This window comes from Melospiza georgiana, chromosome 26, assembly GCF_028018845.1.
Source record: "Melospiza georgiana isolate bMelGeo1 chromosome 26, bMelGeo1.pri, whole genome shotgun sequence".
Taxonomy (NCBI): Eukaryota; Metazoa; Chordata; class Aves; order Passeriformes; family Passerellidae; genus Melospiza; species Melospiza georgiana.
Genome location: NC_080455.1, coordinates 3,756,135 through 3,779,026, shown reverse-complemented (window position 1 = coordinate 3,779,026; position 22,892 = coordinate 3,756,135). Strand labels below are relative to the sequence as shown.

Genomic DNA, 22,892 nt, shown 5'->3' with positions numbered 1-22,892 from the left:
TCATCTCTTCCCCAATCCAAAAACCCCCTGTGAACACCCTCACACAACCCCAGGCTGGAGGAACACAAGTGGGAGCAGAGGCCGTGCCCGGGATCGTAGCTACTCCTTTATTATAATTCATGCCTTACGTCGCTCCTCCTCAGAGTTAGTATGTTAAACATTGGTCAGTAGGATATATATCGATATAAAAATGGTGAAAACACCCCCTCCCCTCACCCAAAACCATCAGAACATGGAGCATGGCACCAGGAAGGAAGAGAAACGAGGTTTGCTGAGCACCAGAGAAGCTGCGATCGGCCGAGAGGAGCAGGTGGACACAAAAACGGAGCTGGGACAGGAACACACGGGGGCTCTGCTGGGGGAAAGGGGACTGTCCCCTCCCTGCACCACAGGGATGGCCCCAAGGGAACAAAACACAGCTCTGGACAAAGCTTTCCCATCGCTGTGATGTGGAAAGGCCTGAAAATAATCGTCATCATTACAATTACAATGCCAACAAAAAGCTTTGGAGAGTTGAAGTCAGGTCTCCTCCACAGGCTGCCCGTGGAGGAGCTGGCCCAGGTTTGGCCACCAGGTGACCTGGAGGAATGTCAAACCTGCTCTTTTCCCATCTCTGTAGGCCTCCTGTGGGCAGAGGGGTGGGTGGCACTGGGACTGGCACCTCGAGTGGCACCACTGGGACTGGCACCACCTGCCTTTGGAGGCAAAGCACCTTTTGGAGGCAAAGCACCTTTGGAAGTCAAGCACCTTTGGAAGTGAGGCTGAGGCTGTCTCTGGGGTGCCAGGCCCTGGGGACACTGTGCCAGGCCCTGGGGACACTGTGCTAGGCCCATTCTTGTCCTGCACCCTCCTGTGCTGCTCTCCCTGAGCCTGGCACAGCCTGGATGCCCATACAGCCCCCAGCACGCCTCTGCCCCCAGCTCAGGGCCAAAATCTGGTCCTAAAAGTGACAAGGGCAAACAGGGGAACAGCCCAATCCAAGCTGGTGGCTATGGGAGTTTGGAGAGCCCCCTCAGCTCATGGGGTGGCCTGATCCCAGTCCTGAGGTGACAGGGTGCAAACCAAGGGACAAAATCCCTGCTCCAGCCCCACTCCCCACAGCAGCTCCTCTCCACCCATCACCCAGGAGCCACAAGCCACGCTGGCCACCCCAGGCACCTGAACCCTCCTCCCTGGCTCCTCTGGGGTCCCGAGGGAAGGGCAGCAGCCCCTGGAGCGCCCCAGCCCCGTGATGGTGCCCTGGGGACACGGAGCAGGATGAGGCAGGAGCGGGGCGAGCGGTGCTGCCTCCCCCAGCGGGACCTGGCTCCGCTACGAATAAATAACAACATCAGAATTTCAAGTAAAGTCCCTGCTCTGCCCAGCTCCCCCCTCTCCCAGCGCTCATCCAGCTGGGGCTGCAGTGGTTGAACTGGGATCCTGCCTCTGTCAAGCTCGGGGGGCCAAGGGGGTCTGCGGAGGACGGGGTTGGGTGACGCCCGTGGGAGCGTGACCGGAGTCTGTGCGGGAGCCAGGGGAGGTTCCCGGGCAGGGCAGGGCCCTCCAGTGAAGCTTTGGCCTTCCAGTTTTGCCACGGGGGTCCCGCTGTGTCCCGCTGTGTCCTAGTGGCCCTGGCAGGTTTTACAGCACATCTGTCGGAAGTAGGTCCGGCTGCAGAACTTGAACTTGAGGACCAGCGGGCAGTAGGCCACCTTGTTCACATCCTTGCACTCTGCAGGGACACAGAACGGGGAACAGGGTCACAGCCATGTAGCCACATTATTCGTCACAGAGAAAAGCAAGGCACAGTCCTTCACGAGAATATTTCTGGGTTTCACGTTCTCCGAACCTCAGAGAAAGGAAAAACGATTCTATCTCATTCACTGTGCCTGTGTTTGTGCCAAAGTGTCGTAGAAATCTTTTATAAAAAATCTTTATTTTACTATTTTTCCTCCTGAGAAGCTGAGAGGCCTCAGGAAGAAAATGTAAACATTGATTATCTGCTGCTGTGGAATGCAACAGGTGCATCTTTGATTGGCCCACGTTAGATGTTTCTAGTTAATGGCCAAACACAGCCTAGCTAGCTCGGACAGAGAGTCCGAGATACAAACCTTTGTTATCATTCTTTTCTATTCTATATTCTATTCTTAGCTAGCCTTCTGAAGAAATCCTTTCTTCTATTCTTTTAGTACAGTTTTAATGTGCTCCAGGATGCTCCATACCCCATCCAGCCTGGTCTCGGACACTTCCAGGGATGTGACCTCCCCACCCCAGAGCCCAGCTGGTGCTGTGCTGGCTCCAATGTCCCAGTCTCCAGTGGGACACGTGTGCCTCCCCAGAGCCCCCTCACCTTCAGGGTTGTCCGTGGGCCCTGACTCGCACTTGGTCTCGCACTGCTGCATGCCGGGGGGCTGCAGGGCCTCCACGCACTCCATGGACGGCTGCCCCGTGTGCGCCAGGCACTGGACGGATCTCCTCTGCTGGCCCAGGCCACACTGGGCAGAGCACTGTGGGGACAGCACAAGGGAGCTGCCAGGGCCACCAGCAAGGTGACAGCAGCAGGCACATGTGGGGGTTAGGGGCTGCAAAGGGTGCTGGAGGGGGTTGTTCCTTCCCTTCCTGGCATGGGTGAGGGATGTGGCCCTGCATCCCAAAAATGCTTGGTTGGATTCTGCAGGGCTCGGGGAGGATCCCACATCCAGCCCTAAATCCCTGGCCTTTCCCAAACCTCCTGCATCCCCACATCACCCTGCAGCTCGAGGGGTGTTCAGGGCAGGGAGTGTCACCTCAGCTCCCTTCAGGGAGCAGCAGGAACAATTTCCCAAGGATTTATCCTGGGAAACACAGTGAGAAACCTTAGAGAAGAGAAAACATTTCTTATCTCCACTTGCTGCTCCCATTTTTGCGCATGTGGAATGTGTTATGGAGATTGTCTACCAAACGTGATTCAGTTAATTGGACAGCAGTGAAAGTTGTTTTGAGTGATTAGCCAATCATTCAAAGCTGTGTCCTGGCTGTCTCAGACAGTCATGGGTTTTTCTTTAGTATATTATCTCTTTAGTATAATTTTAATATAGTATTACTGTAATATAGTCTAGTTTTAATAAAAAAATGGTATAGTTTTAGTATAGTATTACTGTAATATAGTCTAGGTTTAATAAAACAATTGTATAGATTTAATATAGTATTACTGTAATATAATATAGTTTAATAAAACAGTGGTATAATTTTAATATACAACTAAGTATATATATACTATATATATACTATATATAGTGTATATATATATAGTATAGTTTTAATAAAACAATTGTATAGATTTAATATAGTATTACTGTAATATAGTTTAATAAAACAATGGTATAGTTTTAATATATAAGTAAGTATATATATACTATATATATACTATATATAGTGTATATATATATAGTATAGTTTTAATAAAACAATTGTATAGTTTTGATATAGTATTCCTGGAATATAGTATAATTTTAATAAAACATTTTTTTCTGAATCATAGAATCAAATGCCAATCATTCCCTACATTGAGGGCTCCCTGAATCTGATACAGAGATCACTGCCAGGGTGACCCCACTGGGCTCTGGGGGGATCAGCCCACCCCTGCTGACCCCCAGCCACTCATGGGGACCCCTCAGTGACTTCTGTGGGGTCCTGCCAGGCCTGGGACACCCCCAGGGTCACCACAAATGAGCCAAAAAGGGGGGAAAAACACTGCCATGGGTCCCTGGATAGTGAAGGTCAGGATTTGAAGGGCTGGGGAGGCTCCTCCTGCCATCCCCCCATGGGGAGGGCTGTCCCTACCTCTCCCCACTCGCCGGCGACCCAGCGGGGTGGGGGGCAGCGCCGCAGGTTGCACCTCATGCTGGTGGGGGGCTTGGTGGCCTCGTGGCACTGGGAGGTGGGCAGGGTGACGCTGTGGTCGCCGCTCTTGCACAGCACGATGCGGTGGCGGAAGCCGGGCCCGCAGCTCGGGGTGCACTGCAGGGACAGGGGACACGGTCAGCGAGGGCACAGAGGCAGCTCTGGTTCCTCCCCGCTGCTGCTCCCACCTCTCCTGGCTCCTGAGATGCCACATTGTCACACTCTGTGGACATCACAGTGATTGGCACTGTGCTCCTGCAGCAGCGCCCTCAGAGAGGGGAGAGATGGTGTCAATCACAGAATCAGAATATCCTGGGCTGGATCCCTCAGGGATGATCAGCCCAGCCCTGTCCCTGCACAGCCACCCCAACACCCCCACCCTGAGCATACCTGGGAGTGCTGGTTTGGGCTGGGAGAGACCTTAGGGACCATCTTGTGCCACCTTCCAGCAGCCCAGGCTGCTCAGAGCCCTGTCCAGCTCTGCCACCCTGGGCAGCAGCAGCCACTGAGAGTTCAGGTGACACCAGGAGTGACAGACACGACCCCACTGCCTGCACTGCCAGCACAGGCAGCTCCACACAGGCTCAGAGACTGGACAGACCACGGAATCCTGGAATGTGCTCAGGGGGAAGGGACCCTCAGGGATCATTGATCCCAGCCCTGTCCCTGCCCAGCCACCCCAACACCCCCACCCTGAGCAGCCCTGGGAGCTCCTGCAGCTCTGGCAGCCTTGGCACCATTCCCTGGGCAGCCTGGGCAGTGCCCAGCAGCCTCGGGGGGCAGAACCTTGCCCTGAGCTCCATGCCAAGGCCCGGCACAGCTGCAGCCCTTGCTGGGCTCCTGTCCCTGTGCCAGAGCAGAGCTCAGCCCCTGCCCCTGTGCCTGCCCTGGGGAGGAGCTGCAGCCCCCGAGGAGCCTCCCCTCAGTCTCCTGGGCTGCAGCTGAACGAGCCAAGTGCCCTCAGCTGCTCCTCAGCCCTTCCCCAGCTCCGTGTCCCTCCTCTGGGCACTCGCCTCTGACCAGTCCAGGGCCACCCACTCGGGAGGACACGTTTGGTTGTTGCAGGGCTCCAGCATCTTGGGCCGTGGCTGGGGGCAGGAGGCATCATCCAGGGTTTTCTCCTCGCTGGCAGAGATCTTCCTCTTGCAGAACACGCTGCGGGTCCGGACGCCCTCGTTGCAGCTGCGGCTGCACTCGGACCAGTTCCCAATGGCCCAGCTGGGGATGGGGAACAGCAGAGCTGGGCCAGGCTGGGCTGGGCTGGGCCCCACTGCCCTGCACACAGCCCTGGCCCTCCTGCAGCCACAGCCTCCCAGTAAGCTCTGGCTGAAGCACCGAGTCCCTGCACATCTCCCCTTCCCCTTCAGGAGAGGAGCCAGGCAGGGGCTGGCACAAATCCTCACTGAATATCTGGGACACAGAGGAGAAATGCCCATCCCATTCCCCAGCAGAGCTGCAGTGTCACCAGTGGGGGCTGTGACTTGGGGATTTCACTCTCTGCTACCCTGGTCTTCCTCCCTGGCTCCCTGCTTGAGCTCCAGGTATTTTGGATTAAGTCCTTTTTTGACTTAGAGATAGAGTAACTGAAAGGTGTTCTAAAAAAATTATTTTAAAAATTTAATTCTAAAATTTAAATTGAAAAATTTAATTTTAAAAAATAATGTATAAATTTAATTTTAAAAACTAAATGCATACATTTAATTTTAAAAACTAAATGTATACATTTAATTTAAATTTTAAATGAAAAAATTAATTTAAAATTAAATTAATTGTAATTCTTTTTCTATTTTTAGTCTCATGCAAAGGGTGAGACAATATGGCTGTTATAATTTATGCTATTTTAATTAGAAATTAACTATTTCTTAATTATAATGTGTTATAAGCTTTTCTGGGCTTATCAGTTTTTGATACATTATGTTGTAAATGCTTTAAAGCTATTATTATCTAAAATGTATTTAATATCATTAATAATAAATATATTAATATACTAATATTATTATATAATAATATTAGATAATAATTTCAGTATAATATTAGCATATATATATAATTAGTATAATATTATTATAATAATTATTTGTATAATATTAGTATACTATTATAATTATCTAATAATATTAGATAATAAATATATAAAATATTCTTATCTAAAAATAATACTATTATTATTTTCTAAAATTGTTTAATAATACTAATACTATTATCTAAAATTATCCAGAGCTATTATTATCTAAAATTACTCTCCGTGGGTCTATCTTTCACAGTTCTATTTCTCCAAAGAAATGTTGATCTCCTAAATCAACATTTCTTATCTCAAAGTTTACATACAAATCCATACGATATAAACTTTCTATTAAAGTTTGTCAGGAAAAATAAAACAACAACAAGAAGATAATAATGATAATGATAATGATAATGATAATAATTAATTTCCCATGTTGTTACTCACGCAGGGGGACAGGGCTCGGTGTTGCAGCTCCTCTGTCGCTCGGGCACTTTGGTGTCAGCGCTGCAGAAGTGGTTGGGGACAGTTGAGCCATCAGAGAGCTTCCTGCACACCACAGACTGGATCTGGCTGCCTGCCCAGGGCAAAGAGGGAAGGGGAAAAGGGAGGAGGAGGCTGAGTCTGTGATGCCTTAGGTTTGAGCTTTTCTATTTTTCACATTCTGTGCTGCTTTAGTGGGTGGGTCTGGGCTTCACATCAGGGGATGGTGAGCTCTGTGCACAGAGCAGGGAGACAAAATGATTCCTGCTCCAGCTGGGGACCAAGGACAAATGATCCAAATCTCAGGCCCAAGAGCACAAACAACGTGGGCCAGAGAGAGAAAAACAAGGATGGAACTTCATGGGCTGGAGCTGTAATTGGACAATTAACTGCAATATGATAATAGACCAACATTTATAAAAGTGTGAGTGGGATATTGGGCAGGAATTGTTCCCTAGGAGGGTGCCCAGAGCAGCTGTGGCTGCCCCTGGATCCCTGGCAGTGCCAAGGCCAGGCTGGACAGGGCTGGGAGCACCTGGGACAGTGGGAAGTGTCCCTGCCATGGCAGGGACAGGAAAATTTTGATCTTTAGGGTTAATCTACTCATACCTGTGGCCCAGCTGAAGATGGCACCCAAGTTCTTTGCCCTGACACAACTCTCCTATGGCTGAGTGTGGGGTGGGGCTGTGTAAAGACCCCAGAGCTCCTCAGAGCCAAGCAGAGGCCCAGCCACAGCACAGGGCGGGTCCCACATGTCCCCCCAAAGCAGCCCAGCAGCAGAGCTCACCCCCTGCACACAGCACGGAGCACTTGGTCCATGGGGTGTAGTGCCAGGAGTAGAGGCTGGAGCCGTCCCTGCCCACAGGAGCGTTGAACTTGTATCGGATGCCCTGCGGCTCTGTCCGCACCAGCACCTGCAGGAAAGGCACCCCCAGAACATCAGTGCCACCACAGTGACCACCCAGCTGGCATCCCACAGCCTCTCCAACAGCCTGGAATATTCCCCTGTCCCCTTCCCGCCCCTCCCAGGGCTGGCAGGGCAGCCACCAGTGGTGACAGAGGTGCTCGATCAGGGAATGAACTGCCAGGCAGTCAAGGGTGGAATCATCCCAAAACCTGACAGATTAGGGCAGCAGAGCTGAGAATTAGGGAGGGAGATGTGGGAGTGCCCAGTGGATGAAGCACTGGGGCCCTAATGCAGGGACGGTGGGCTCCTGTCCCACCTGGGGTGACTCTTTCAAGGCTGGATGCGGCACTCAGTGACACAATCTGGCTGACTAGGCAGTGTCAGGTCACAGTTTGGTCTCACAGGGCTTTTCTAATTAATTTTGTGATTTACTGTGTCAATTTAGCCCAATTTACCCCTGTTCCCTGTTTCCCTTTACCCCCAACAGCCACACTGGGGGCTGACCAGCTCCAACCCCCAGGCAGCCACAGCAAGATCTGTCACAGACATCTTTTATGAAAAATCCTTTCCTTAGGATTTTTCCTCCTGAGAAGCTGAGAGGCCTCAGGAACAAAATGTAAACATTGATTATCTGCTGCTGTGGAATGCAACAGGTGGATCTGTGATTGGTCTCATGTGGTTGTTTCTAATTAATGGCCAACCACAGCCAACTGGCTTGGACTCTCTGTTCAGTCACAAAATTTTATTATCATTCCATTCCTTTCTATTCCTGATGAAATCCTTTCTTCTATTCTTTTAGTGTAGTTTTAATATTTCATTTTCTTTTAATATAATATATATCATAAAATAATAAATCAGCCTTCTGAAACATGGAGTCAGATCCTCATCTCTTGCCTCAACCTGAGACCCCTGTGAACACCACCACATTTGGTGACCCCGAGTGGAGAAAAATTCCACATTTGGTTACCCTGAGTGAAGAAAATTCCAGGTGCATCTGTGATTGGTCTCATGTGGTTGTTTCTAATTAATGGCCAATCACAGTCAGCTGGCTCAGACTGTCTGTCCAAGACAGAAGCCTTTGTTGTCATTATTTCTTTTTCTATTCTTAGCTAACCTTCTAATGAAATCCTTTCTTCTATTATTTTACTATAGTTTTAATGTAATATATATCATAAAATAATAAATATAATAAGAATAATAAAATAATAAAAAAATTAATAAAAATAATAAAACTCCTTCTGAAACATAGAGTCAGATCCTTGTCTCTTCCCTCATCCTCAGACCCCTGTGAACACCATCACATTGATCCTTCCAGCCCAACTTAGGACACCAGGAGGGGTATGAAGGTACCAACCATGACAAAGAGGGTGATGTTGGTGGGTCCCAAGGCCTCCAGCGACTCGGGCTCCTCAGGGGACCTCCTGTAGTGGAAGGTGGTGCCGGCGATGTCGAAGCGCCGGGGGGGATCGATGGAGAGCTTCCCGTTGATGAAATATTCCCCACTGTCCCCTCGCAGCGCTGCCAGCACAGGGGAGGGGGCTCAGCACAGAGCTGGGGGCACCTGGGCCAACCTCAGCCAGGTGCTGCCCACCTGCAGGGCTCAGAGCATTGCTAAAGGGCACCAGGGAGGGCACAGGGGCACCGAGGTACCCACAGTGCCTGCCCAGAACCTCCCTGGCCACTAAGCCAGGCTCAAACCCAGCTGGGAATCCACAAAACCAGAGAGTTTTGGGAAAGCTGCAAAAGGCAGGCCTCAGAGACAGCAGAACTGTGATTAGAGCTAAGCAGTAGTCTTGCAGACATCTTTTCATGAAAAACCCTTTCCTTAGGATTTTTTCCTCCTGAGAAGCTGAGAGGCCTCAGGAACAAAATGTAAACATTGATTATCTGCTGCTGTGGAATGCAACAGGTGCATCTGTGGTTGGTCTCGTGTGTTTGTTTCTAATTAATGGCCAATCATAGCCCAGCTGGCTCAGACAGAGAGTCTGAGACAGAGCCTTTGTTATCATTCCTTTCTATTCTTAGCTTAGCTAGCCTTCTGGTGAAACCTTTTCTTCTATTATTTTAGTATAGTTTTATTGTAATATATATCATAAAATAATAAATCAAGCCTTCTGAAACAGGTAGTCAGATCCTTGTCTCTTCCCTCATCTGAAAACCCCTGTGAGCACCATCCCACAGCAGCCATGAGATAGGTCAACAGAAAAATTACTTAAAAAGTAGATAAGCAAGGATGAATAGAACAATGGTCTGTGTATTAGTGCTTGTCTAGAATAACTCCCTAAGCTACAGAAAAGTTTATCAAGCCAGATATTAGGAAGTTCTAAGCTTAATAATGGAGCTCTGTGCATTGTGATTTAAGGCTCAGAAGCAGGTGTTGTATTTGAAATAAGCAAGCATTGTTTTAACCAAAGGTATATGTGCTTATAGTGATTGGATAGAACTACTGTCAATATAGAATATATACTCTACAGATATAAATACTGTCAATGTGCTTTTGCTTTGTGTGATTGGTCAAAAAACTTTTAAAGTGAGTTGTAACACTAAGTTCTTGGGATGTGAGCTGGTGGTTGTCATCACCACGTAATGAGACTGATGCTAAAAAACAAAACAGCTCAAGGCACGTCGCCCGCAGTCCCATCCCGTTTGTGATTTGTACAGACTCCAGCCGGTGCTGGAGCTGCTGGGGCCCGGAGCAGGGCTGTGGTTGCCCGGCAGAGTCGCTAGAGGGGGATCGGAGCGTTCGCTCCTGCTCCTGCCTTCCCTCCTAAGCCTCCACCGAGCTCCGGGCACCGCTGCCCTGCTCGGGACGCGGGGGATGCTGCGGGAGTGGAGGATGCTCCCTCCATCAGGGATGCCCGCAGGGATGCCCGAGTGTCAAACGCTGTCCTGAGAGCGCAGAAATGCAGGAAGGAGTCCCCACACACCGGGCAGGGAGGGATGGAGGCACCTCCGTTGCCAGGAGAATCCTGCTGGTACCCGGCAGCATCCAGGGAGAGCAGCCTGCCCTGCTCTGCATTGCTCAGGGGACAGGGAAGAAAAAAGGGGAAAGAAAACCCTCGTGGTGAAAGCAGGGCTGAGCAAGGCTGGAAAACCGAGCCCGAGGAAAATGTGTTTTTAATTCCCAGGGTGCCGTGAGCTGAGGGATGTGGGGCTTGCTCAAGGTTGTGATGCTAACACAAGACAGGGACACTGGGGGACACACTGCCCTGCTGCCTTCCCCTGCCCCAAATCCCAGCCTGGCACCCCCAAATCCCCATTCCCAGATGCAGTGGGAAGTTCTCCCTGCATTTCCCTGCTAATCCCAGGGACATGGCAGGGCCTGGGTGGGATTTCAGCAGCCCCAGCTCACCCAGGTAGTTGATGGAGAGGTTCAGCTCCCGGATGTCGATGTGCACGGAGCCCTTGGGGATCTGGATCACCTCCTCATAACCTGTGGGACAAGCAGGTGAGCAGCATTTTCAGCCTCCAGTCCCAGAGCCAGAGCTGCCCGGGGCTGGATGGGAGCGTGAGCCAACCCCCTTATCCATGGGGAAATGATGGAAAAAGCATTTTGGGCACCAAAATGGAGTGGGTTTGTACTGTGGGCTCTTGTGGTGGGACTGGGAATGTGCTGTGGAGCTGGGATCAGCCCTGGGGAGCAGGGAAGGGGCTTGGAGCTCTGTGTCAGAGATTTGGGCACCACTGGAGGCTGGGGCACTATAGGAATATGCCCCTTGTTGATGGAGTGACAAAACTACCCTTTGTCCCCTTAAAAGGGAAATAAGCCCAGAAGTTCCTCTCCTGGATTGAAAAGGCATCTCATAGGACCTGGAGGACTTCACCTCAAATTTAAGGATAACTAATCAGACAGGAGCCAAAAAGTCCTGCCTGGGCAATTTACTAGAAAAAGAAGAGAACAAAGAAACTAATGGCTTTTGTGAGGTGTTTTACCGGAGCAAGACCCTCTTGCACCTGGCTGGGTTTTTCTCTGCAAAGAGTTTTGTTATTTTGCCTTTAATTAAAACCTTTATTTCCCCAACACTACCACAGAAGCCATTCTCCTGTTTTATGCCTTCTAAGGTAGCTGAGCTACCTTGATCTCCAAGAGCTGATGAGACTCAAGGAGACCCACATTTCAGGGACCAGGTAACAGCCACCACCCTCTAAACACTTTTCGTTTCCAACACAATCACAGAAGTATTTTTTACCTTCTAAGCTAGCTGAGCTATTTTTCAGGAATATCCCCTATTTCAGGGATATCCCATATTTCAGGCAACAGGTAACAGCTACCACCCTCTAAACACTTTTTGTTTCCAACACTACTACAAATCCTGTTGATTTTATGCCTTATAAAGTAGCTGAGCTATCTTGGGTGTGAAATAAATCTCCAAAAGCTGATGAGACCTGGCTCAAAGTGTCCCCTATTTCCCAGCACGGCTTGGCTGGTGGACAGGAGGGATTTGCTGCCTGGTGCCACCCCTTGGGATTGAGCTCTGGGATTTGTCCCTGCCTGTCCCCAGGGCCAGGTGAGGAGGAGGAGGAGGGATTGAGGGTGAGCAGGCCGTTTGTTCCCTACCTCCCTCGGGCAGGGAGTGGTTGAAGACGCCCTCGATGGTCTCGCAGGAGCTGCCATCTCCTCCACACACCCGGCACTTGTCCTCCTTGGAGTCGGAGCCCAGCACCCGGTCACAGCCCACGTGCTGTGGGGAGGAAGAGCAGCAATGAGCCAGCCCAGAGGGACCCTGCTGTCCCCTCAGTGTCGCAGACATCTTTTATGAAAAATCTTTTTTTTTTAGGATTTTTCCTCCTGAGAAGCTCAGAGGCCTCAGGAACAAAAGGCAAACATTGATTATCTGCTGCTGTGGAGTGCAACAGGTGCATCTGGGATTGGTCTCATGGGGATGTTTGTAATTAATGGCCAATCACAGTCAGCTGGAGCAGACAGAGAGTTCGAGCCACAAGCCTTTGTTATCATTCCTTCCTATTCTATTCTTAGCCAGCCTTCTGATGAAATCCTTTCTTCTATTATTTTAGTATAGTTTTAATATAATATATATCATAAAATAATAAATCAAGCCTTCTGAAACATGGAGTCAAATCCTCGTCTCTTCCCTCAACTTGAGACTCCTGTGAACATGGTCACAGAATCCCCCTTTGTTCCACTGCCCCATGGAGACAAACAGACCCTAGAGATGCAGGAAGGGAGGCAGACAGACACACAGCCTGTCTGTCTGTCTGCCTGCTGGGGGATGTTGGCCACTCCCACAGAGCTTTCTTATAATTAACTTTTACAGCTCCCCCCAGATCCCATTGCAAGGGAAACATCAAAGGGGCTGGGGCTGCACAGGCTGGGGCTGCAGGGATCCATCTGTGAGGCAGGGAGTGCAGAGAGGATGGGAATGTTCCTGCTCCAGGCAGAAAATCATGGAATTACAGAATGGTTTGGGTGGAAGGGACCTCAAAGCTCATCCCACTCCTGCCATGGCAGGGACACCTCCCACTGTCCCAAGTGCTCCCAGCCCTGTCCAGCCTGGCCTTGGGCACTGCCAGGGATCCAGGGGCAGCCACAGCTGCTCTGGGAAATCCATTCCAGGGATGGATTCCACAATTCCTGATTCCCAATCTCCCACCCAGCCCTGCCCTGTGGCAGTGGGAGCCATTCCCTGTGTCCTGTCCCTGCAGGCCTTGTCCCCAGTCCCTCTGCAGCTCTCCTGGAGCCCCTTCAGGCCCCAAAAGGGGCTCTGAGGTGTCCCTGGAGCCTTCTCCTGTCCAGGTGAGCAGGCCCAGCTCTCTTAACCCTCCACCCATCCCAGTCTGTGTAAGCAGCTTGAGGGCAACGCTCACCTGCCCTGGGGGTCCGTCCTTGTCCCTCTGCCCACAGGTCTGTCCTTGTCCCCTCTTCCTGGGGATCTGTACCCTGTCCCCTGCCTGGGGCTCTGTCCCTGTCCCCTCTGCCCAGAGATCTGTTCTTGTCCTTTCTTCTCACGGGTCTGTCCTTGTCCCCTGTGCCCTGCAGGTCTGTGCTTGTCCCCTCTTCTTGGGGATCTCTTCTTGTCCCTTCTACCCAGGGGGTCTATCCTTGTCCCCCATCCCAGGAGTCTGACCCTGTCCCCCCTGCCCATGGGTCTGTCCTTGTTCCCCCTACTTGAGGGTCTGTCCCTGTCCCCCCATTCCCAGGGTTGTGTCCCTGTCCCCCATCCTGGGGGTCTGTCCCTGTCCCCCCTGCCCAGATATCTGTCCTTGCCCCCCTCCAGTCCTGGGGTCTGTCCCTGTCTCCCATTCCTGGGGGGAGAGTCTGTTCTTGTCTCCCCATTCCAGGGGTCTGTCTCTGTCCCCCCATTCTGGGCGAGTTTGTCCCTGTCCTCAATTCCCAGATATCTGTCCCTGTCCCCCATCCTGCAGGTTTGTCCCTGTCCCCCCTGCCCAGATATCTGTCCTAGTCCCCTCAGCCCTTGGGGTCTGTCCTTGTCCCCTGGGGATTCTTCCCCTGTCCCCCATTCCCGGGAGTCTGTCCCTGTCCCCCCATCCCAGATATCTGTCTGTTGCAGTGTGTTGTAAACTTCCTTCCCCAGGTGTGCCTATACCTCTCTCCCTTCCCCCTTGCCCCTATGCTGAGTGAGTCCTGTCAATCAGGCTGAACATTCCAGCAAGGGTCGTGTGGTTGGTCAAGTTCAAAGGATGCCCCTCAGGCCCAGGGGTCATTGGCCTGTCTGGGTGTCCCTTGTCCCTTGAGACCCTGCCCCTCTCACCTGGTTGGTGGCTCACCTGTACCTCCCCTCCCCCTGTCCCTGAGCTTAAAAGGTGATCAGACCATGTGGCCGGGATTCTGTTGGAGCAGTTGCTCACGTTCAGACCTCTGTAACCATGGAATAAACCTCTGGACATTAAACCCTCCAGCAGAATCCTCTCCTTTTTCTCTTCACCATCGCCTGAAGCCATTCCTCCTGAGGTAAACGGGGTTCCTAACAAGCCTGGACTTGTTCAGTGCCCAGCTGCAACCTCCAGCAAGCCAAGGTATCTCTGGGGTGATACACCGCAGTTGCTGCCTTTGGCCCAGCAGCGAGGGTCAGACTGGCCCAGGCACAATCTAACTGGGAATATTGGGATTCATATTCCAATATCTGTCCTTGCCCCCCCATTCCCAAGGGTCTGTCCCTGTCCTTGTCCCCTATCCCGGGGGTCTATCCTCGTCCCCCCTACTTCAGATCTGTCATTGTCCCCATTGTCCTAGGGGCTCTGTCCCTGTCCCTCTATTCCAGGCTTTGTTCCCGTCCCCGCTACCTGGGGGATCTGTCCCTGTCCCCCCACCCTAGGGTCTATCCTTGTCCCCCCCTGTCCTGGGGTCTGTCCCTGTCTCCTCTGCCCTGGGCTCAGTCCTTGCCCCCCCATTCCTGGGGTTGTGTCCCTGTCCCCCATGCTGGGCCCTGTCCCCATCCCACCTTGCACTCCCCGTTGACGCAGATGTCGTTGGAGTCCTGCCTGCAGGGCGTTCCATCCACCACGGCCGCCGCTCTCTCCGTGTAGAAGTTGAAGCCCTCGGCCAGGCAGTTGAGGGAGCACGCCTTGACACCCCCTGGGGAAGGAGCACAGCTTCAAACGGGGCCAAAAGTGGTGCAGCCACATAGAAAAATCATAAAGGTTCATAAAATCATCATCAAATCAAACCCGCTTGTGGAGAGTTTAGTTCAAGCATGACTTAAAGAAAAAGGCCATGAAGGCATACAGTTGAGAGAAAAGTAAAAGGTAGTTGCAAAGCAGTTCCAAAAGCAGTTCCCAGGCTGATTTCTATAAACAATTAGGCTCTCTCATGCATCACTTTATAAACAATAAGGTTCTCAGGCAGTCTTCCCATAACAAGCAAAACACCCTCTCTGGGAAAAGATGACACCCTGGGAACAGATATGGAAGTTTTGGGAACCTTTCATATCACAGTGGGAACACTGGTTCTGTTTTTAATAAACAATTATAGGTATTATAAAACAAAAGGAGTGGTTAGAGTTTTCTCTGTTAGCCTATCGTGAGCTTGGATTTTGTAATATGCATGAAGTTAATTAACACTATTATATAAAGTGACTGATTGATCAATAAATCGGAGTTCGATGCATTAAAGGATGGTCGTCTCCCCTTCACTTCAATACCCGCTCTCCTGGAATCAGTAGAAATATTAAATATTCATAAAATGTTCATCAAACCAAACCTACACTCCTGGAATCAGTAGAAATATCATAAAGGCTTCCTAAAATCCTCATAAAATCAAACCTGTTCTCCTGGAATCAGTAGAAACATCATAAAGGCTTCATAAAATTGTCATAAAATCAAATCTGCTCTCCTGGAATCAGTAGAAATATCATAAAGGCTTCCTAAAATCCTCATAAAATCAAACCTGCTCTTCTGGAATCAGTAGAAATATCATAAAATGTTCATTAAATGAAGCCTGCTCTCCTGGAATCAGTAGAAAAATCATAAAGGCTTCATAAAATCTTCATGAAATCAAGCCTGCTCTCACAAACAACTTTTCCTGCAGGTACATACCAGGTTAGAGTGACCAATCAATACAAAATAACAACTTGTTCCTAATCAATAAATTGCCAAGAAAGCTACTGACCGATTGGAGTCACACAGGAGATCTGTGAAATGGTATAAAAGGGAGAATAAAAAATTTATGCTTTTGTGAATAAAGAATGGGATTTTTTTTCCCACCAAGAAGAAAATGGAATCTGTGTGATTTATTTCCATAAGAAAGGATGCAGAAAACCAGGAGGATGCCCCTGGAGGAGGGAGCCAGGCCCTTGAACTGGACACAGACCCTGGATTTTCTGAACCCCTGGTGTGGCTTGAGGATGAAGGAGAAGCATCTTCAAATTGCATCTGAAATTTCTGTGTTTTCCTATATTTTCACCCAAATATCCAGATGAAGTACCTGGGAGCAGGATGTGGCTCCAGCAGAGCATTCCCTGCCTGCTGCCACGGGATTTTCTCAACCCCTGGTGTGGTTTGTGGCATTTGCTGCCTTTACTGAGCATCCCAGGAGACCCAGCAGGAGCTCAGGCAGAGGTGCCTGAGCCGCTCCTGATCCCTGTGCCAGAGCTGGGGAAGCACCTTGGATGGGAGCAATGGGAATGTGCAAAAAGGAAACTCAATACAGGACATCAAAGGAGTAAAAGGAGGGGAGGGGAGGGGGCCCAGCTGTGCCGGAGCAGCTGGAGGGGAAGAGAGAGCAAAGCTGGGAGAGGGAGGAGCAGGAGGAGACACGAGAGGGGAATTCAGCAGCTTGGAGGCATTTTCTGGAGCAGGATGCCTGGGCAAGCCCCTGGAGAAGCAGCTGCTGAGCAGGGGGAGCTCAGCAAAAGTGCTGTGCCAAATTGCTCCATGTGGGATGAGCGAAAATGGTCCTGCAGTTTGTCCTGTCTCAGGGTTTCTGATTAAAACTGGAGGATTTTCTTTCAATTTTGCATGTGTGAAAATGGTCTTTCAGTTTGTTCTGTCTCAGGGTTTCCCATTAAAACTGGAGGATTTTCATTCAATTTTGCCTGTGTGCTATTTGGAAGGTGTCTAAAAATTGGAGGGTTAGGGTCTGCAAATGAGCTATTCTTAAAATTAGACATCAACCTCATCTTAGGATTTTAGCTTTTATATTTGTAATCTATTTGTAATCCTGCAATTCTATAGTGTATAACTCCAAACTCCACACACAGTGTGAGCTGCTGCTTTCCCAGTCTGGGCAGACACAACAATTCCTCTCCAGGCCTGGCATTCAAGGACACCTCACTGCCTCAGGCCCCAGAAATAGAAATAAAAGTGAACTGGGGAGAGCAAACTGGGGGTCAATGACTTCATTACCTGAAACTGTAATTGGGACATTAACCCCCCCATATGCAAATAGAACCAAATATCCGGATGAAGTTCCCTCAGAGGGAGTAATCCCTGCCCAATATCCCATCTATCCCTGCCCTCTGGCAGTGGGAGCCATTCCCTGTGTCCTGTCCCTCCAGACCTTGCTAAAATTCTGTTTATTTCCAGTCCCCTTTAGGCACTGGACACAAACCAGATCTCCCAGTTTTGAGAGAGAGCCCAAACTTGTCCAAAGTTGTTCCCTGCTCCATGGTTCCTTTCCTTCTTTGACTCTGAATAAACAAAATTAAAATGCTCCTAATGACCCACAGCCACTGTGGGAAGAGGAGATGAAGCTCCCAAATCCCTTCCACACAAGGTCAGCACTGCCAGCCTCCCACCAGGGGAGGTTTCATCACTCATTTTGTGGCAGAGGAAGCTGAAGCACAGAGAGAGGAAGGGGCTCTTTATGAAAGCCAAAAATCCCTGTAAGGGTCAGATGACACCTCAAGGGTGATGTCCAGCTGGCCAGCCCAGCCCTGGGCCATGCCTGGGGAGGAGAGAGGTCTGAGCCAGGGTTGTCTCCCAATCTGACTTCCATTGAGGTCTCAGGGTGACTTTACAGCTTCTCAAAATTTTATTCAATTTTTATTGATCCATGCCCTGCAGCCTCAGCACAGCTGCTCCAGCTGCAGGAGCCCCGCTGGGAGCTGGGCTTGTTTGCACAGCTGGGAAGGATTTCCCCAGCCCAGTTCATTAACTGCACTGAGGAGATGAGCTGTTTGTTCCTCCTCATTATTGAGAGATTTGTGCCACAGAGCCTCCTCCAGAGCCTTCTGCAGGACCCAGGGCTGACCTCAGGAAGAGGGAAGTGCTGCTCTTTGAAGGATCCATCAGATCCCATCCCTTCTCCTGCTCAGGAAGCTTTCCCTGCCTGCTCTGTCTCCTCCCCAGTGAGTTCCTATTTTAGGTCAGAAATGGGGCTGTGTGTTCTATTCCCATCTGTCAGAGCTGGGGCAGCTCTCTGCTGTCCTTGGGGCAGTTTTTTCTTTATCTCCCCCACAGCCAACCCTCCCTCCAGCAGATCTCTGCTGTCCATGGCCACTGAGTGTCCCTGCAGGGCTGATCCAATCCCAGCATCCCATGGGGAGATGCTCCGCCCAGGGGAGGAGCCAAGCATTCCTACCTGGGCACAATCTGAGGTTTGGGACACCAGAACAGAACACTGGATACCCAGAGGGAGCCCAGGCCCATCTCCAGCAGCCCTGGAGCTTCAGAGAAAAACTCCCCCCTTGTGCAGGATCCCTGCTCCAGCAGAACCTCACAGGGTTTGTGTTCCCAGCCCCTCTCCAGCCTCATTGCCTCTTTGGACACATTCAAGGATCTCAATGTCCTTCCTAAACTGAGGGGCCAGAACTGGACACAGCACTCAAGGTTTGCCCTCACCAGTGCCTGGTACAGGGGCAGAATGACCTCCCTGCTTCTGCTGGTCACACCATTCCTGATCCAGGCCAGGAGCCGTTGGCCTTCTTGGCCACCAGGGCACACTGCTGGCTCATGCTGTTGACCAGTACCCCCAGGTCCTTCTAGCCCGGGCATTGTCCAGCCACACCATCCCCAGCCTAGAGCACTGCTGTCACAGACATGCTTTATGAAAAATCCTTTCATTGGGATATTTTCTCCTGAGAAGCTGGGAAGTTTCATTTTCTCCATGTTTTGCTGCTTTGGAATGTGATTTGGAGAACTGTTTACCCAGCATGTGAATTGTTTTTTCTTGATGACCAATGACAGCCACCTGTGTTGAGGCTGTGAGCAGTGACAAGATTTCCTTCCTTTTCCTTTTCCTTTTCCTTTTCCTTTTCCTTTTCCTTTTCCTTTTCCTTTTCCTTTTCCTTTTCCTTTTCCTTTTCCTTTTCCTTTTCCTTTTCCTTTTCCCTGTTCCTTTTCCTTTTCCTTTTCCCTGTTCCTTTTCCTTTCCTTGAAATTTCCTTTCCTTGAAATTTCCTTTGCTTGAAATTTCCTATGAAATCCTTTTCTTCTATTCTTTTAGTATCATTTTAATATATCATTTTCTTTTAATATAACATATATCATAAAATAATAAATCAGTCTTCTGAAACATAGAATCAAGATTCTCATCTCTTCCCTCATCCTGGGACCCCTGCGAGCACCACCACATCCTGCCTTACTCCGAGTAAGGAGTTTCAGAAGCCTTCAGGGTTCTGAAGGAGCCCCTTTGAGGGGGTTTCAGCAATTTTACCACCCTGCCCTGTGACAGCAGAGGAGCTCAGCCCCAGCAGCCCCAGCTCACCTCCCCGGTAGGTTTTCCAGGTGTAGTACTTCCCTCGGAAGGGCACGCTGTCGAACTCGGCGCACTGCAGCTCTCGGAAATCCTGCGAGCCCGGCGGGCAGTCCTGAGGGCACAGAGCCATGGGTCAGTGTGGGGATGGGGAGGGACCAGCCCTGGGGACAGGGACATCAGCCCTGACAGTGGGGCATGGCCACCAGCTCCCTGGGGACAGGGACATCAGCTCTGATACAGGGCACTGCCACCAGCTCTAAGCAACAGGGCATTGCCATCAGCCCCTCGGGGACAGGGACATCAGCCTTGGCAACTGGCACTGCCACTATCCCCTTGAGGATAGGGACATCAGGCCTGACAATAGGGCACTGCCACCAGCTCTAGGCAACTGGATAGTGACACCAGCCCCTTGGGGACAGGGACATCAGCCCTGACACTGCTACACGGAGGCAGGACAGTCCCTCCTGCAAAGCCAGACACGATTTGAACACCAAGAGCATGAGGAGGGGCCCCAGGAGCTCTGCCTGATCTGTGACCCTGGGGAGCCATCCCCCAAACCCAGGAAAGCAACAGGACCCCTCTGTTTCCCTCTCCAGCAGCCCGTGGATGTTAAAGCTGCAATCCCCAGGTCCCAAGCTCCTCTGAGCATCCCCTCAGCACAGATTTTTCTGTAAATCTTTGAGGTTTAACCCTCATCCCTGGGAAGCAGAGTATGACCCAGCCTCACCTGAGCAGCCTGGGAGAAGCAGAGCTGGAATTCTCCCTCTCCCCTCCTTTCCCTCCTTATCTTTGGGCCCCTCTGGATGCCGAAGCCCCGCAGGTCCGTGCAGCCCCCCCGCCCCCGGAGCCGGCTCCCACACCTGCCTGGTCCTGCCCGGAATTCCCCATTGCGGGATCGCTGCCGGCTCACCCCGCCCTGCCTCCTCCTCCTCCTCCTCCTCCTCCTCCTCTTCCTCCCACGGCTGCACAGAGAACCCCGCAGCTGGGTGGAGAGGGCTCATCCCACCTGGGCAGGGCTGATCCTGACCACAGAGGGCTGATCCCAACCAGAGAGGGCTCATCCCAGTTGGAGAAGGCTCATCCCATCTGGACTGGGCTCGTTCAACCCGGAGGGGGCTCAACTCAAACTGGACAGGGCTCATCCCACTTGGGGAGGGCTCATCCCATCTGGAAAGAGCTCATCCTACTGGGAGAGGGCTCATCCCACTGAGACACAGCTCATCCCCACCAGAGAGGGCTCATCCTACTGAGACAGGGCTGATCCCAACCCAGACCGGGCTGATCCCATTTGGAAAGGGCTCAACCCAATTCCAACAGGGCTCATCCCCACCAGAGAGGGCTCATCCTACTGAGACACAGCTCATCCCAACGAGAGGGCTCATTTAGTCTGACCGGGGCTCATCTGACCTGGATAGGGCTGATCCCACCTGGAGAGGGCTTATCCCAGTTGGAGAAGGCTCATCCCATCTGGACAGGGCTCATTCAACCCTGACAGGGCTCATCCCACCTGGACAGGGCTGATCCCATTTGGAGAGGGCTCAACCCAATCCAGACAGGACTCATTCAACCTGGAGAGGGCTCAACCCAATCTGGACAGGGCTCATCCCAACCAGACAGGGCTCATCCCATCCAAAGAGGGCTCATCCCAATCCAGACAGGGCAGATCCCAACCCGGATAGGGCAGATCCCATTTGGAGAGGGCTGATCCCAACCTGCACAGGGCAGATCCCCCTGGACAGGGCTGATCCCACCCTGGACAGGGCAGATCCCCCTCCTCCATCCCTCCCATCCCTGCTGCCCCACTCACATCAGTGTTGCAGGAGCGGTAGCGTTTCCTCTCTCCCAGGCAGTACTTCCCTCCGATGGTGGGCCTGCCAAAGAGGAAGGAGGTTTGTGAGACTGTGACATAGATAGACAAGAAGACTCTCACATGGTTTGTGAGACTGTGACGTAGATAAGAACTGATTAACATCTGAGTCCCAACAAGAAATACCGCACGCATTTAATCCCAACCGTGGCGAAAAGAAGTTACGACTCCCCATCCATCCAGCCTCTGCTCTAGCTCAGCCTTCCCAAGACACCACAGGCACCTGGATGTGCCTCCCCACAGACACAAAGGGTTGGGGACACGGCAGGGCTGTGGTGACAGGGCCACCCCCACGTGTGGATGCCATGGGACAGACAGAGAGAAACGGCGAGCGTTTCTCACAGTGGCTTGGGAGAAGTTTTATGGAGCTGGAAAGATGTGATTACTTGTTGACTATAAACAATTTGCAGGTGGTGTTTTTCTACTTTACTTTTCTGTTCCTCTCAAGTGTAGGAGTGTTGGGGGGTAGGACGGTGGGGACGGTTGGAGACAAGAGATCTCTGAAGCCAGGTAATGGAACTTGGGGTTTATTGCAAAGGGCCTGGGTGCAGGGCCCTGCTGGGAGCTGCCAGCCACAGCTCAGAGCAGGCCCGAGAGAGACAGAGTGGTAAAGAAGATGAGAGGGTAAGAGAGTAAAAGGGTAAGAGAGTGAGGTTCCCATTCCAATACAATAAATCTTCTTCTGTGTTGAATATTCTAATTCTCACTAACCAATCTAGTACAATATACAAATCTTATAACAGCCTATAAGAATCACTACATTACCATACTGTGTTACATTTTAAACCCTAAAAACTCCTCTTTGGTCCCTTTCTGCCAAGCTGGCAGGGTCTGCTCTGACCCTTGGAGCTGCCTGCAAGCAGAGGGTGTTGCTCCATCAAAAGGGGATTACCTCCGTCTGGCCACACCATTGTTTTCCAGTTGTTCAGTAACTGAGGGATCTCAAAGCTTGCTTTCATTTCAATCTCACTTATAGTTTCTATATTCTCAAAATCTTTTGCCAGACAATCATATTTACAAGGCTTTCCTGTTTCATCTTCCCCAACACTCGAGGACAGCGCGTGAGAAAGATGTTTCTGTTAGTGAGCCGATAGAATAGAATCTATTTTACCGCTCTATAAAACCTGTGCGGTTCTTTTGAATAAACCCTTCTTCGCCTTTTCTACCATCCCGCCCCTCTCCTGTTCCTGCCCTGATCCCAGCCCACGAGTGACCCCCGCGTACCTGGGGCTGTCGCAGTGGCGCACGGACGAGGAGACGCCGCCGCCGCACGTCCGGCTGCACTCGCCCCACGATGACCACGAGCCCCAGGCTCCGTCCACGCCCTCCGGCCGCGTCCCGAAGGGCACGCACTCCCTCTTGTAGCACCACTGCGGGGACACAGAGCTTGGGACACCTCGGCAATGGGACCCTATCGGAATTCAGTGCATCCCTCCAGGTGTCCAGAGTTGCTGAGCACCCCGCCAGGCACGCAGCCCAGAGCACCTGCAGATTTGATTTTGACCCCTGGAGCAAGTTACCAGCTTTGTATGGGGACCTGAAAGTCACAGAAGTTTAAATAGCATAATAATAAAATGATCACAGGGTGAAAATGTAGATTTTAGGCTTTTTAGAATGGGAGTTATGGGGACAAGATGGAGGAACTTGGGCGTGCCCA

At 51.1% G+C, this 22,892-nt stretch overlaps 1 protein-coding gene across 1 annotated transcript in view; it reads right to left on the bottom strand.

Annotated features, from left to right (window-relative positions):
- Window positions 1–127: 127 nt before the first annotated feature.
- ADAMTS10 (ADAM metallopeptidase with thrombospondin type 1 motif 10) overlaps window positions 128–22,892 on the bottom strand; it is a 57,387-nt gene continuing 34,622 nt past the window's right edge. The window contains exons 12-24 of the mRNA XM_058040671.1: window positions 22,460–22,605; window positions 21,176–21,239; window positions 19,378–19,480; window positions 14,675–14,808; window positions 11,812–11,935; window positions 10,606–10,686; window positions 8,608–8,771; window positions 7,134–7,260; window positions 6,311–6,440; window positions 4,875–5,079; window positions 3,802–3,978; window positions 2,330–2,486; window positions 128–1,711 (exon numbers count right to left, since the gene is read on the bottom strand). Of these exons, the coding sequence (XP_057896654.1) occupies window positions 1,602–1,711; window positions 2,330–2,486; window positions 3,802–3,978; window positions 4,875–5,079; window positions 6,311–6,440; window positions 7,134–7,260; window positions 8,608–8,771; window positions 10,606–10,686; window positions 11,812–11,935; window positions 14,675–14,808; window positions 19,378–19,480; window positions 21,176–21,239; window positions 22,460–22,605 (1,722 nt within the window). The 3' untranslated portion in view covers window positions 128–1,601. The remainder of the gene's footprint in view (window positions 1,712–2,329; window positions 2,487–3,801; window positions 3,979–4,874; window positions 5,080–6,310; window positions 6,441–7,133; window positions 7,261–8,607; window positions 8,772–10,605; window positions 10,687–11,811; window positions 11,936–14,674; window positions 14,809–19,377; window positions 19,481–21,175; window positions 21,240–22,459; window positions 22,606–22,892) is intronic.